Source organism: Herpailurus yagouaroundi, unplaced genomic scaffold (genome assembly GCF_014898765.1).
Source record: "Herpailurus yagouaroundi ecotype Mexico unplaced genomic scaffold, PumYag 29, whole genome shotgun sequence".
Lineage (NCBI taxonomy): Eukaryota > Metazoa > Chordata > Mammalia > Carnivora > Felidae > Herpailurus > Herpailurus yagouaroundi.
In genome coordinates, this window is record NW_024412377.1 from 95,522,490 (window position 1) to 95,537,745 (window position 15,256).

At 37.9% G+C, this 15,256-nt stretch overlaps 1 protein-coding gene across 5 annotated transcripts in view; it reads right to left on the reverse strand.

The window, feature by feature from the left end:
• MSH3 (mutS homolog 3) overlaps window positions 1–15,256 on the reverse strand; it is a 186,484-nt gene that overhangs the window by 80,162 nt on the left and 91,066 nt on the right. For all 5 annotated transcript variants that reach the window (XR_005782947.1, XR_005782945.1, XM_040449648.1 and 2 more), the window contains exon 13: window positions 11,526–11,658. Coding sequence is in view for 3 of the 5 variants with exons in the window: in XM_040449648.1 (XP_040305582.1) it covers window positions 11,526–11,658 (133 nt within the window). In the remaining 2 variants the exon portion in view is untranslated. The remainder of the gene's footprint in view (window positions 1–11,525; window positions 11,659–15,256) is intronic.

A 15,256-nucleotide genomic window follows, 5' to 3' on the forward strand; every position in this document is an offset into this window, starting at 1 on the left:
TCAACTGTACAGGGATTGATGCCCTTAATTCCCTCATTGTTCAGGGGTCAACTGTATTTCCAATACCTTTTCTCCAGGATGCTTCTAGAGAATGTACTCCATCAGAAGAAAGCAATAAACCAAGAGGAAGACATGGAATACAGAAAGACTGAACAGAAGATTCAATTCAAGGGAAATGAACTATAGCTATACAACTAGTATACAGGGCAACTAGTCCAGGGTGAATCAGGTCAGAAAGTTTAAGAAAATGAAATAAAATATGTGATGGAAATAAGTATCTTGAGATGAGAGGATGATTTAGGGTTAATTATAAGTATACATAATAGGTAATACGCATAAAATGAATTAATGCACATAACATATTTGGAAAGAATTTTAAATTAAAAGGAATGAGGCAAATTATGCAAAAAAAAAAAATAAGAAGTTAGGCCCAAGTGAATAACAACTGAATCCAAAGTGTATCATAAAGCATCTCTTCCTCAGATAGGTCACTGTATGATGGGAAAGATACACATAGGAAGCTGGATCCTTGTAATGTGGAGCCTAGACGTATTCTGGCCAATACTATTATAGTTAATTATTAAATAGATACATTCTAACAAAAGTGAAGAACTAAAAGTAAACATTTTCAATACAATTTTTGAATAATAATCTCTTGTAACTTTTGTAAGTTGAGAGACTAGAAGGGATTGATTTTTCATCCTTAGATATAAAGTGTAAATCAGCAACAGAAGCAAATTGACAACCAAAAGTACTTTGCAATCAAGTTTTAAGTGTCCAAGGCAGGTTGTTCTCCAGTTTCTTTTTTATTATTTTTTTTAATGTTTATTTTTAAGAAAGAAATACAGACAGAATGCGAGCAGGGGAGGGGCAAAGAGAGAGGGAGACATAGAATACAAAGCAGGCTCCAGGCTCTGAGCTGTCAGCACAGGGCCAGATGCGGGGCTCAAACTCACAAACCACAAGATCATGACCTGGGGCCAAAGTCCGATGCTTAACTGACTGAGCCACCCAGGCACCCCAGTTCTCCAGGTTCTTAAACAAAACACCTCAGTAGAACTGCCAGAAAGCTGAGGATAAGAGTGAAGTAGTTGCTCCTGGAGTCACTCATGTTCAATCCCATTTCCAGCAGCAAATTTCCCTGTGGAAGAGCTTTAGAACACATCATAAGTGTGGAAACAGGTCATCATGAGACTGTAAGAACTCCAGCCTAAGTTCCATACTGAAAGGTGGCTGTAGGCTTATACCAGTCTGGCCAAGAAACCATTCTCGCCTACAAAATTCTGGAAACACTCTCCTCTAACATTTACTAAGTGCTATAATCCTTTAAATGTATTCACCAACCTTAGCAGTTATGTATCATTTTCTTACAAAACAGGTCTTAAGCACAGTTAATATGGGTTTCTAAGACTAGCACCATTATCTAAGATTTGGATTTGAAATTTTACTATCAAAAGAAATGTTTATTTTGTTTCAGGGCCAGCCCACTTGGTATCCCCTAATATCAATATGAAAATACCTATTTGTGACTATTCCATGGCACTTTCCACACAGCCATATGGCCTAGGCTCACCACTTCCACAACATCCAAACAGTGTTCCTAACCATTTTATGAATTTTACATAATTGGCACAGTCTGTACCCAGGATATCACTCACCATTTGGTGCATACAGCAGAAGTTTATTTAGAGTAATCTAATGATAAAGAACAGACATGTGTTTGATGGTGTGTTCCAAGAGCCAGCTAACTAATCTATAAAAAATTGGTTTGAAGCATTTAGGCTTACTAAAGTTGGTCTGTTACCAAGTCATTTCTAATTCTCACTTTTCAAATCAATCTTTGGGCACGCTCTTGTGCAAACATTAAAACAGCAACAACGAACAACCTCTGAGTGAGTCATAAGTTCCTTCACTAAAGTCTAGTTTGAAACTCTAAAACAAAAGTCATTCTTGGTTACTTTTAAAATGAATTTGATTCGATACCATATAATTTTATGTGAAATTTTTTAAAAAGGCAAATCCATAGATACAAAAAATAGATCTGTGGTTGCCAGAGGTGGTGCATGGAAGGCAGGTGGATGAAATGAGTGGAGATGATCAAAAGGTACAAACTTCCAATTATAAAATAAATTAAGTCCTGGAGATGTAATGTATAACACGGTAACTATAGTTAATAATACTGTATCGTATGTTTGAAAGTGGCCAAAAGAGTAGATCTTAAAAGTTCTCATCATAAGAAGAAGACAACTTTGTAACTACAAGTGGTGATGGATGTTAGTTAGAATTATTGTGGTGATCACTTCTCAATATATACACATATCAAGCCATTTATAATGTGATAAACCTGAAAGTAATACAATGCTACGTTAATTATATCTCAATTTAAAAACAGAATTAGACTCTGACTTTTATCAGAGTTTTTTAAACTTTTGTAAATACACAAACCTCATGAAATGCAAACATCAAAGTTTAAAGAGAGGAAGCAAAGAATAGAAATCACAGTAGCATGGAAAGATGCTTCCGTCTTGATGCCATGGATTCTTTGACTCAGCTCATTTATATATTTTAAGTCTATCTATGTACTTGGGGGGGGCAGAGAGAGGGAGAGAATCCCAAGCAGTCTCCCCACTGTCAGTGCAGAGCCTGATGCATGTGGGACTCAAACTTGAGATCATGAGCTTAGCCAAAATCAAGAGTCAGATACTCAATAGATGGAGACACCCAGGCGCCCCTTGACTCAGCTCTTTTAATTAGCAAGTAACAATTTTCTCAGCTTTGTCCCTATTTTTTCTCGAGAAAAACAAAAATCTTTAACAACTGTCAGTGAATCCTTTCAAGCAGTGAAGGCAAGGTGCTTGGAGATCTGTTGCTTGATGAAGGGTAGTAATATGCTCTGATTGTCAGGCATTGGAGCAATGATACAACATAACAAATGGTTTGATATCCACTCTAACCTCAAAATGTCAACCATAAAATTTTCAACTACAGTAGTTCCCCCCTTATCTACAAGAGATATGTTCCAAGATCCCCACTGGTATCTGAAATCACAGATAGTAAGTACCTAATCTCATATGTACTGTCTTTCCTATGTACATACCTATGATAAAGTTTAATTGATAAATTAGGCACAGTAAGAGATGCACAATAAAATAAGACATTTTTAATATACTGTAATAAAAGTTATATGAATATGGTCTCTCTGTCAAAATACATCGGACTCCACTCACCTTTCTTGTCATGGTGTGAGATGATATAATGCCCACGTGATAAAATGAAGCACTGTGACATAGTGCTAGGCTATACAACTGACGAAACGTCAGAAGGATGATCTGCTTCTGGCCTGCTGCTGACGGCGGATAACGGGGGAGTAATGTATCAGGACAACCTCTGCCACTGCCAGCAAAACCACAACACAAGTGTACCAAGTAATGGTACAACAGACTCTACTGACCCCATAACCAACTCGGGCATTTTTTCCTGGGGATTAGTATTTCCCAATTCTGGTTTGTTCTTTGTTTTCAAATTTAGCTGAAGCATATGGAACAGTTACATAAGTTCTTTTGGGCACTGCAAGTATTCTCAGAAGCAGCATGTATCGTTCCAGTAAAACTTTGTGGGGGAAAGGACTAAAAAAAGTAAAGACTAATGAAAAATTGGTCACAACTAAAATGTGGGCACATAAAAATTATCCTACAAAAAATTATTACATTGGCAAGGATTTACATCGGGGTGGAAAATAAAAATGGCTTATGTAGGGATAACCAAAAAAAAAAAGCAATGGTAGTAACTACTACATCAAAAATGGTAATGTCCGAAAGTGTACCCACTAAAAACCCAGTCAAGGACCCTGGTTTAAATACTAGCTGTCATTTACTAACACGCTACTAACTCTCTTCTCAGAATCATCGTTTATACAAGGTAATGCAAGCTCTGGTAGCATTACGTAAAGAGAGCAGTATATATAGCCTCCCATTAGTAATAAGGTAAAAAACACAGTATCCCCTGATCAATTTCATAAAGTTTTTACAAGGGACAAAGGGTCTAATGTATGTGAATGAATTTAACAAAAGGTAAAACACTATAGAAAGTGTATTAGCAATTATAAATATAACTATTTTTAGACATATTTTGAAGGTAAATGATTTCCCTAAGTGTGGAAAATTTCTCATTTATTTATCATTAATTTTTTGTTTTAATGCCAGTATATTTAAAAGACTATTAGTTTCAGGTGTACAATATAACGATTCAACAATACATCACGTGGTGTTCATGATGACAAGTGCACTCCTTAAACCCCATCACTTATTTAACCCATCCCCCTACCCACCTTCCATCTGGTAACCATAAGTTTGTTCTCTATAGTTAAGAGTCTGTTTCTTTATTTGTCTCTCTCAACTATTTTTTCCCTCTTCTTGTTTGTTTTGTTTCTTAAATTTCACATGAGTGAAATCATATGGTATTTGTCTTTCTCACTTATTTCACTTACATTATAATCTTTACCTCTATCCATGTCATTGCAAAATGGCAAGATTTCATTCCTTTTTTACGGCTGAATAATATTCCACTATATATATGTATATGTGTGTGTATATATATATATATATATGTATATGTGTGTGTGTGTGTATATATATATACATATATATATATGTGTATATATATATATATCTCACATCTTTATTTTTAATGTTTATTTATTTTGAGGGGGCAGGGGCAGAGATGGACTTCCAAGCAGGCTAGCCTGACGTGGGTCTTATCTCTTGAACCTCAAGATCATGACCTGAACTGCAATCAAGAGTAGGACATTTAACCGACTGAGCCACCTAGGAGCCCCTATACCACAGTCTCTTTATCCATTCATCAACTGACAGACAGTTGGGCTGCTTCCATATCTGGACTATTATAAATAATGCTGCTATAAATGTAAGGGTGCATGTATCCCTTTGAATTAGTGTTCCTGTACTCTTTGGGTAAATACCCAGTAGTGTGATTGCTGGATTATAAGGTAATTCTATTTTTAACTTTTTGAGGAACCTCCATACTGTTTTCCCACACTAGCTATAGTAGTTTGCATTGCTACCAACAGTGCAAGAGGGTTTCTTTTTCTCCACATCCTCACCAACACCTTTTGTTTCTTATGTTGTTGATTTTATCCATTCTGACAGGTGTGTGGTGATATCTTACTGTAGTTTTCAGTTGTGATAAGTGATGATGACCATCTTTTCATTTGTCTGTTGGCCATCTGGATGTCTTCTTTGGAGAAATGTCTGTTCATGCCTTTTGCCCATTTTTGAATTGGATTATTTGTTTTTTGGGTGTTGAGCTGTATAAGTTCTTTACATATTTTGGATACTAACCCTTTATCAGTATGTCATTTGCAAATATCTTCTCCCATTCTGTTGGCTGCCTTTTACTTTTGTTGATTGTTTCCTTCACCGTACAGAAGCTTTTTATTTTGATATGGTCCCAATTGTTTATTTTTGCTTTGATCTCCCTGGCCTTAGGAGACATATTTAGAAAGAAGCTGCTACAGCCGATGTCAGAGAAGTTATTGCCTGTGTAGCTAGGATTTTTATGGTTTCAGGTCTCATCACATTTAGGTCTCTAATCAATTTTGAATTTATTTTTGTGTATGGTGTAAGAAAGTGGTACAGATTCATTCTTTTGCACGTCAGTGTCCAGTTTAACCAACACCATTTGTTGAAGAGATTGTCTTTTTCCCATTGGATATTCTTTCCTGTTGTGTCAAACATTAATTGACCAAATTATGGGTTACTTCTGGATTTTCTATTCTATTGATCTACATGTCTATTTTTGTGCCAGTACCACACTGCTTTAATTACTACCCCTTTGTAATATAACTTGAAGTCTGGAAATGTGATGCCTCTAGCTTTTTCTTTTTCAAGACTGCTTTAGCTATTTGGTGTCTTTTGAGATTCCATACAAATTTTAGGATTACTTGTTCTAGTTTTGTGAAAAAAGTTGTTGGTATTTTGATAGGGATTGCATTAAAGCTGTAGATTGCTTTGGGCAGTATCAGTAATATTTGTTCTTCCAAATATTGGAGCACGGAATGTCTTTCCATTTCTTTTGTGTCATCTTCAATTTCATCAGTGTTTTTTTTTGCTCCCACAACAAAAGTATGCTCCCGCAAGTGACCTTACAATGTCATTACAATATCATTGACTATATTCCCTGTACAGCGCCTTTTATTCTCATGATTTATTCATTCAGTAACAGAAAGCATGTACCTCCCACTCCCCTTTATCCATTTTGCCCATCTCTCCACCTCCTTCCTTCTGGCAACCATCAGTTTGTTCTCTGTATTTACATGTCTGATTATGCTTTTTTGTTTATTCATTTTATTTTTCTCAGTCTGACTTATTTCACATAGCATAAAATCCTCTACGTCCACCGATGTTGTTGCAAATGGCAAGATCTCATACTTTTTTATGGCTGAGTAATATTCCATTGTGTAATATTCCTATAGCTCATCTTTTTTTTTTTTTAAGTTTTTATTTAAACTCCAGCTAGTCAATATACAGTGTACTACCAGTGTACTTCAAGTACACAATTCAGTGACTCAACACTTACACACAATACCTGGTGTTCATCACAAGTGTACTCCTTAATCTCCATCATCTGTTTCACCCACCCACCCAACCCCACCTCCCCTCTGGTGACCATCAGTTTGTTCTCTATATTTAAGAGTCTGTTTCTTGGTTTACTGAGTATCTCTCTTTTTATCCCTAGGCTCATTTGTTTCTTAAATTTCACATATGAGTGAAATCACAAAGTATTTGTCTTTCTCTGACTTATTTCACTTAGCATAATACTCTCTAGCTCCATCCACGTCATTGCAAATGTCAGGATTTCACATTCCTTTTATGGCTGAGTAATATTCCATTGTGTATATGTGTGTATATATAAATGTATATACACACACCATATCTTTATCCGTTCATTGGTCAATGGACATTTCATCAGAGCTTTATAGTTTCGGAGTACAGGTTACATTTTTTACTATGTATCTTATTATTTTTGGTGCTACTGTAAATGGGACTGTTTTCCTAATTTCTCTTTCTGTTGCTTCATTATTGGTGTATACAAATACAACAGATTTCTGTACTCTGATTTTGTATCCTGAGACTTTACTGAATTTATCAGTTCTAGCAGTTTTTTGGTAGAGTTTAGGGTTTTCTACACAGAGTGCCATGCCATCTGCAAATAGTGAAAGTTACACTTCTTCCTTACCCCTTTGGATGTCTTTCATTTCTTTTTGTCATCTGAATGCTGTGTCTAGGACTTCCAGAACTATGTTGAAAAAAAGTGATGAGGGGTGCCTGGGTGGCTCAGTCGGTTAAGCGTCCGACTTCAGCTCAGGTCATGATCTCACACTGCATGAGTTCCAGCCCCGCATCGGGCTCTGTGCTGACAGCTCAGAGCCTGAAGCCTGCTTTGGATTCTGTGTCTCCCCCTCTCTCTGCACTTCCCCTGCTCATGCTCAGTCTCTCTCTGTCTCAAAGATAAATGAAAACATTAAAAAAAAAAAAAAAAGAAAAAGAAAAAAAGTGATGAGAGTGGACATCCTTGTCTTACTCAAAACAAGTTAGTTTTTCACCAGTTAGGATGATGTTAATGACGCCTGGATGGCTCAGTCGTTTAAGCATCTGACTCCTGATTTTGGCTCAGGTTATGATCTTACAGTTTGTGAGATCAAGCCCTGCATCAGGCCCCATGCTGTCAGTGCAGAGCCTGCTTGGGATTTTCTCCCTCCCTCTCTCTGCCCCTCCCCTGCTCATACACTCTCTTTCTCTCAAAATAAATAAACATTAAAAAAAAGGATGATGTTAGCTGTAGGTTTTTCATATCTGCCCTCTATTATGTTGAGGTATGTGACCTCTAATACTACCTTGCTGAGGGCTTGGATCTTCTAGAATCTGTTGAGGTTTGTTTTATGGGCTATTATGTGATCTATTCTGGAGAATGTTCTGTACACACTTGAAAAGAATGTGTAGGGGCGCCTGGGTGGCGCAGTCGGTTAAGCGTCCGACTTCAGCCAGGTCACGATCTCGCGGTCCGTGAGTTCGAGCCCCGTGTCAGGCTCTGGGCTGATGGCTCAGAGCCTGGAGCCTGTTTCCAATTCTGTGTCTCCCTCTCTCTCTGCCCCTCCCCCGTTCATGCTCTGTCTCTCTCTGTCCCAAAAATAAATAAACGTTGAAAAAAAAATTTTTTTTAAGAAAAGAATGTGTAGTGTGCTGTTTCAGGATGGAATGTTCTGAATATATCTATTAACTCCATCTGTTCCAGTGTATCATTCAAAGCCATTGCTGGGTTTCTGTTTAGATGATCTGACCACTGATGTAAGTGGGGTGTTAAAGTCCCCTACTGGTATTGTACTATTATTTTATTTTATTTTTAAATATAATTTATTGTCAAATAAATTATACAACACACAGTGCTCATCCCAACAAATGCCTTCCTCCATGCCCATCACCCACTTTCCCCTCTCCCCCACCTCCCCATCAACCCTCAGTTTATTCTCAGTCTTTAAGAGTCTCTCATGGTTTGCCTCCCTCCCTCTCTGTAATTTTTCCCCCTTCCCCTCCCTCATGGTCTTCTGCTAAGTTTCTCAAGATCCACATATGAGTGAAAACATATGGTATCTGTCTTTCTCTGCCTTATTTCACTTAGCATACCCTCCAGTTCCATCCACCTTGGTGCAAATGGCCAGATTTCATTCTTTCTCATTGCCAAGTAGTATCACATTGTATATATAAACCACATCTTCTTTATCCATTCATCAGTTGATGGACATTTAGGCTCTTTCCATCATTTGGCTATTGTTGAAAGTGCTGCTATAAACATTGGGATACAAGTGCCCCTATGCATCAGCTCTCCTGTATCCCTTGGCTAAATTCCTAGCAGTGCTACTGCTGGGTCATAGGGTAGTTCTATTTTTAATTTTTTGAGGAACCTCCACGCTGTTTTCCAGAGCGGTTGCACCAGTTTGCATTCCCACCAACAGTGTAAGAGGGTTCCCGTTTCTCCACATCCTCTCCAGCATCTATAGTCTCCTGATTTGTTCATTTTAGCCACTCTGACTGGCATGAGGTGGTATCTCAGTGTGGTTTTGATTTGTATTTCCCTGATGAGGAGTGATGTAGAGCATCTTTTCATGTGTCTGTTGGCCATCTGGACGTCTTCTTTGGAAAAGTGTCTATTCATGTCTTCTGCCCATTTCTTCACTGGATTATTTGTTTTTTGGGTGTGGAGTTAGGTGAGTTCTTTATAGATTTTAGATACTAGCCCTTTACCCTTTACGTCATTTGCAAATATCTTTCCCATTCCGTCGATTGCCTTTTAGTTTTGTTGACTGTTTCCTTGGCAGTGCAGGAGCTTTTTATCTTGATGAGGTCCCATTAGTTCATTTTTGCTTTTTAATCCCCTTGCCTTTGGAGATGTGTCCAGTAAGAAATTGCTGTGGCTGAGGTCAAAGAGGTTTTTTCCTGCTTTCTCCTCTAGGGTTTTGATGGTGTCCTGTGTATTATTATTGATTAGTTCCTTTATGTTTGTTATTAACTGTTTATGTATTTGAGTACATAAATATTTACAATTGTTTTTCTCATCTTGCTGGATTGTCACCCTTATTATTATATAGTGCCCTTCTTGCTACAGTCTTTGCCTAAAAGTCTAGTTTGTCCGATGTAAGTATTGCTACTCTGGCTTTCTTTTGACATCCATTTGCATGGTCGATGTTTCTCCATCTCCTCACTTTCTTTTTTTTTTTTTTTAATTTTTTTTTTCAACGTTTATTTATTTTTGGGACAGAGAGAGACAGAGCATGAACGGGAGAGGGGCAGAGAGAGAGGGAGACACAGAATCGGAAACAGGCTCCAGGCTCTGAGCCATCAGCCCAGAGCCCGACGCGGGGCTCGAACTCAGGGACTGCAAGATCGTGACCTGGCTGAAGTCGGACGCTTAACCGACTGCGCCACCCAGGCGCCCCCATCCCCTCACTTTCAATCAGCAGGTGTCATTAGGTTTAAAATGAGTCTCTAGTGGGCAGCATATAGATGGTTTTGTTTTGTTATTCTTTCTGTCACCCTATGTCTTTTGATTAGAGCGTTTAGTCCATTTACATTTAAAGTAACTATTGATAGATATGTATTTATTGCCATTTTATTACTTATTTTGTGGTAGTTTCTGAAGACTTTCTCTGATCCTTTCTTGTCTTTCTCTTTCATTTTGCTGATTTGCTTCAGTGATATATTTAGATTTCTTTTTCTTTATTCTTTACAAGTTTATTAGTGGTTTTTCATATATGATTACTCTGTAATCTGCATGTAGCAGTGTATATTAAGTTGACAGTCATTCAAGTTTGAAACTGTTTTTCTCTCCTCCCCACATTTTAGGTATATGTTATTATATTTTATATCCTTTTTGTGGGTGAGTTCCTTGACTGATTTTTACTGAAATATTCATTTTTATTGTTTTTGGGTTTCCTACCTTTAGACTTCACTTTTGGTCTCTCCTTTCTACTCAAAGTCCCTTTAATATCTCCTGCAGAGTTGGCTGAGTGGTCATGAACTCCTTTAGTTTTTGTTTGTCTGGGGAAACTCTATCTCTTCTTGTATTCTGAATGATAGCCATGCTGGATAGAAAATTCTTGGCTGCAGATTTTTCCCATTCAGCGCTTTTAATATATTGTGCCACTCCCTTCTGGCTTGCAAGGTTTCTGTTAAAAAATCTCCTGCTAGCCTCATGGGGAAAACCTCTTTTGTTATTGATTGTTATAACAAACTGTAAAGCTTAAGTGATGAAAGTCACAATAATGCTTTTTGCTTACCTTCCATACCCAAACTTATTTGTATAGCAATACCACCACAAACATAATAGCAGATCTTTCCTTTGGAAAAGTTAAATAAGAAGTTGTTCTGGGGTCAAAAGAAATAAGGCATCTCTTTTTAAAACTGACTAGTCTAAGAAATTTCCTATTGTGATGATGGTCCACATTTTTAGGATGCAACATAAGAACATCCTGTATTATACCAGAAAGGCTTCTATCTGTTGTTGTTAACAGAAATGGGCAAACTTTATTTTCTACAATGCAAAAACTGGAATACCTTCAACTTGTATAATTTTTTTTTTTAATTTTTTTTTTCAACATTTATTTATTTTTGGGACAGAGAGAGACAGAGCATGAACAGGGGAGGGGCAGAGAGAGAGGGAGACACAGAATTGGAAACAGGCTCCAGGCTCTGAGCCATCAGCCCAGAGCCCGACGCGGGGCTCGAACTCACGGAGCGCGAGATCGTGACCTGGCTGAAGTCGGACGCTTAACCGACTGCGCCACCCAGGCGCCCCTCAACTGGTATAATTTACTTCTCTTAAGAATTCTGTCATTATCTCTAAGATTTCACAAAATAATAACAAAAATAAAACTCTGAGATGTTTTAATATCTGGGATCCTCCTGCTGAAGAACATTGCCAGTTTTAATAGAACTGCTTTCTATCACACTTACTTTTTTGTGATAAATGCTACAGAGTCCTCTCTCTATATCAGGCAATTTACGTAGATGATTTTCTATCTGACCAAACACACTGGATTCTGAATGGAGTACTTCCGATACAGCATCTAGTCGAGCATTTATCTCCCTGTGAGAACAGAGTAATAACAATTATAAGTTATATTAGGAATTCAGAACAGATACGTTTCCCACTCTCATGTCCAAGCACTGAGACAACAGCTACTTAGAAAACACAAAAGAGACTCCTCCTCCACACCTCTGGCCCTTCCCTGCCCCTTTCATTTGAATAAAAGAGCAAGTATCACAAAAGGAAAGACATTAGCTCTGTGGAGCAGAACCTGGCTCATTAGGTTTTCCATTCCTCCGGGGCAAACACACAGACATTTCCCAGTTTCCCTCTGCAATTAGGTATGGCCAAGTACTCAAGTTGTAGACAATAAACTGCAAGCAGGAAGGATTAAGCCAAGGCTAGCTCTGGCTCATAAAAACCTCCTGTGTGATCTTTCACATTTGCTCTTTCCCAGCTGAAGGCTGGGACCAGAACAATCTTGTGAGCCACCTGAAGACTCTCTCAGCCTGGGTCCCTTTACTGTAGCAGAAAACCCATTGCTCCCACATTTGCCACCAGCTGGACTTCACATTAGCAAGAAATAAACTTTTATAGTATTTAAACCACCGAGATTGAGGATTCATTTCTTACAACCGCTTGTTTTCCCTTGACTAATGTAATAGTCTACAATGGGCAAGTGAGTTTATTCTGACTGTAACGACTGATCACCTCCGTCAAAAAAAAAAAAACCTCACTCAGCCAACTACTTTGACAGAAGACTTGGTGGTGGTGGCTGAACTGATTGACTGTTTGACCAAAATGGGATTAGGCATACAGAACCTGAGCAAAGACTCAGAACAGCAAGAGAAAATACAGAAGAAATGATATCAGACAGGGTTGCAGTATTTCACCAGTGGCTGCACCCTAAGTGATAGGTGGGCCGCTTGGGAGGAAATGGCATAACTGTCAATTTAAAATGGAAACCTGATTAACTAACTGTGTCCTAAATGAGATGTGGCCCATCTAGTACCTATAACCACTAAAGGCCTATACTAGTTACAATCGCCATAATGTGGTATTAAAGACGGAGATAAAAAACGTATCTAATAGACAGTGGGCCCTCAGTAAATGTTTTTTTGAATGAATAAAAGAATGAGCAAGCAAGCAAATGAAAGAAGGAACTGACATTTAGGGGCAAAGGGAAACATCAGCTACTGAATACGTATTTGTCTATCAAAATTCTGTTGATATCACACATGCTGATGTGAAGGGCAAGCCTTATATCAGATCCTGCCCAGATGACTGTTAAATTGAGTATGGTACTTGGCAGCTAATTAATTTCTTTTCTCTTTATTACCCTTCAAACTACTCTGTGAGGTCATGCCTATTTACAAAATGCATACTAACTTGGTTTCATTTTTGTTCCATTTTTCTCTGGCTCATGCTCTACTATGTAGAACAGTCATTTGGTTCAGCATGATACAGAACACGCCAGAGCTTTGTAAACATATAGACTGGTTCCTCCATTCTCAGTGGAGTGGTCCCTTAAATCAGTCTATTTCTTTCATCTCTACTGCCATTACCCTCGTGTAAGTAAAAATCATGTCTCACACAGACTACAAAAAGAGCCTCCCAACTTTCCTCCCCAGATCTATCTAATTCTGTCTCTTCTTCCAATCCATTCTCCATACTGAGAAGTCTGAGCAGTCTTCCTAAAACCCAAATCTGTTCATGTCTTACCTCTGCTTTCAGCTCATCAATGACTTGCCAGTAATCTAGATTCCTTCCCTGACCCACAAGACAACTGGTTACCTTGTGGTAACCAGTACCCCTGCCTACCTTACCTCTCAAGTCTCACCTTGACCACTGCCACTCCTCCTCTCTCTGTAAGTCTCAGTCAGAATGAACTTGATCCAATATCTTCATCCAAGTTCTCTGACATTGGACCCTCCTCATTTGCTGCCCACTCTGCCTTGAAGACTCTCTTCCTCTTCCCTACTGCCTACCAGCTCTACTTGGTTTGGCAAACTCCTACGTAGCCTTCTTCTGAAAAGGCTTTCTGGGCTCACTAGACCAAATTTAATCCTTTGCCATCCTTTTCCACATGACCCTCTACAGTCTTTCCATAGTAGAAATTGTAATTATATTTACTTCTCTGTCTTTTCTGTTGGACTATAAGCTCAGTGAAAACAGGGATCATTTCTTCATTCTCACAGGTCTGGGATCATAATATGTGTTCAATAAATAGTTGTTGAATTCAATTCAATTCCAAAGACTACATATAAAGTAATTCAGGAAGAGGTGAAAAAAATAAAAAATTAAATTTTCTTTGCATAAGATTGTTGTGATAAAATAAATCCATGTTTTACCCTAACGTTTACCCAAAATGCTATACAAATATAAAGTTTTATTTTAATAACTCACTCCTGCATAAATGAAAGATAACACCAATTGGAATAGACTAGGTTGATGCTGCAGATGGTATGAGGACAGATAGAATAATACCATCTGTGAACGTATAAGACAGGCTACAAAGATAGCTACTCTCTCAAAAATTATAAAGGTTGTCGGAGATATGGAAAGATAAAAGCAAAAGAGGTTAATAAAAACCTAAGTCATATTTATGAAATCTTCCAGAAGATTTTTTTAAAAATAGATATAAAACTATAAATTTCTTAGAAAGAGACAAAAAATGTTGTGCTAAGTTGGTTTGCAATCTGGAAAAATACAAAGGTACTGGATTTTTATTTTAGCCCAATGACAGCACAGGCAAAAGCATATTTACTATGATCATTCTGGTTTTAACCCAGCCTTCATTGGTTAAGGAGGTAACAGCTCAGAGGTTAAAAATTGGGGTTGAGAAGGCAGGTGACTTTGGTGAAAATCGAGGCTCTGCCATTTACCAGTTATTTAGCCTTGCCCTAGTTTCTCTATCTTTAAAATGGGAAGAATAGTGGTCTCTAACTCAGAGTTCTTACAAGATTACAATGAAATAATGCATGTTAAACACTTAGTACAGTGCCTGGTACATCGTAAACACTCAATACACATTAGTTATCATCACTGTTATTACAGTGATCTTTATTTGCTTAGACAATTTGTTTGGTAGGTACCACAAAGAACATAATGGAGGAGGAAGAAACAGCACCCAAAATGTAAGTTTGAAAATAACTGTGTGTAGAGCCATAAGGCACAAACATGCAAAAATATATATTCTGTGCAAAGTGAACAAGGAAGAAATACACAAGAAAAGCGAGCCCTGGGATCTCAAGGGCCAAATCTGACTGGTTGTGGGGACCTGAAGTACTGTGTTGAGACTGGTTACTAGGCTACACTGAGAAAGAATGCCATACGCATTTCCAGGTGTCTAAAACAGGCAGGGAGAGGGTGACAGGGTGTGTGGCACTGTTTACCACAAATTTCTCACCACTGGGGGAGCTACTTTTAGCTCCTATATGCAGATCACAATGCAAATTAATAAACTGACTTCTAATCAAGTTTTTTAAAGAGTTTGTATATCTTGGAACTGTTCTTTAATTAGGAGCAGTAACAAGACTTTCCAAATAACCCTAATAAAATAATATGTGAGATCACCAAAAGAGAGAAAAATTATTTTGGTGCAATCAATAAGAAACATTCAGTGATTGTGACAGTCAACAAAACAGGAACTAGTAAC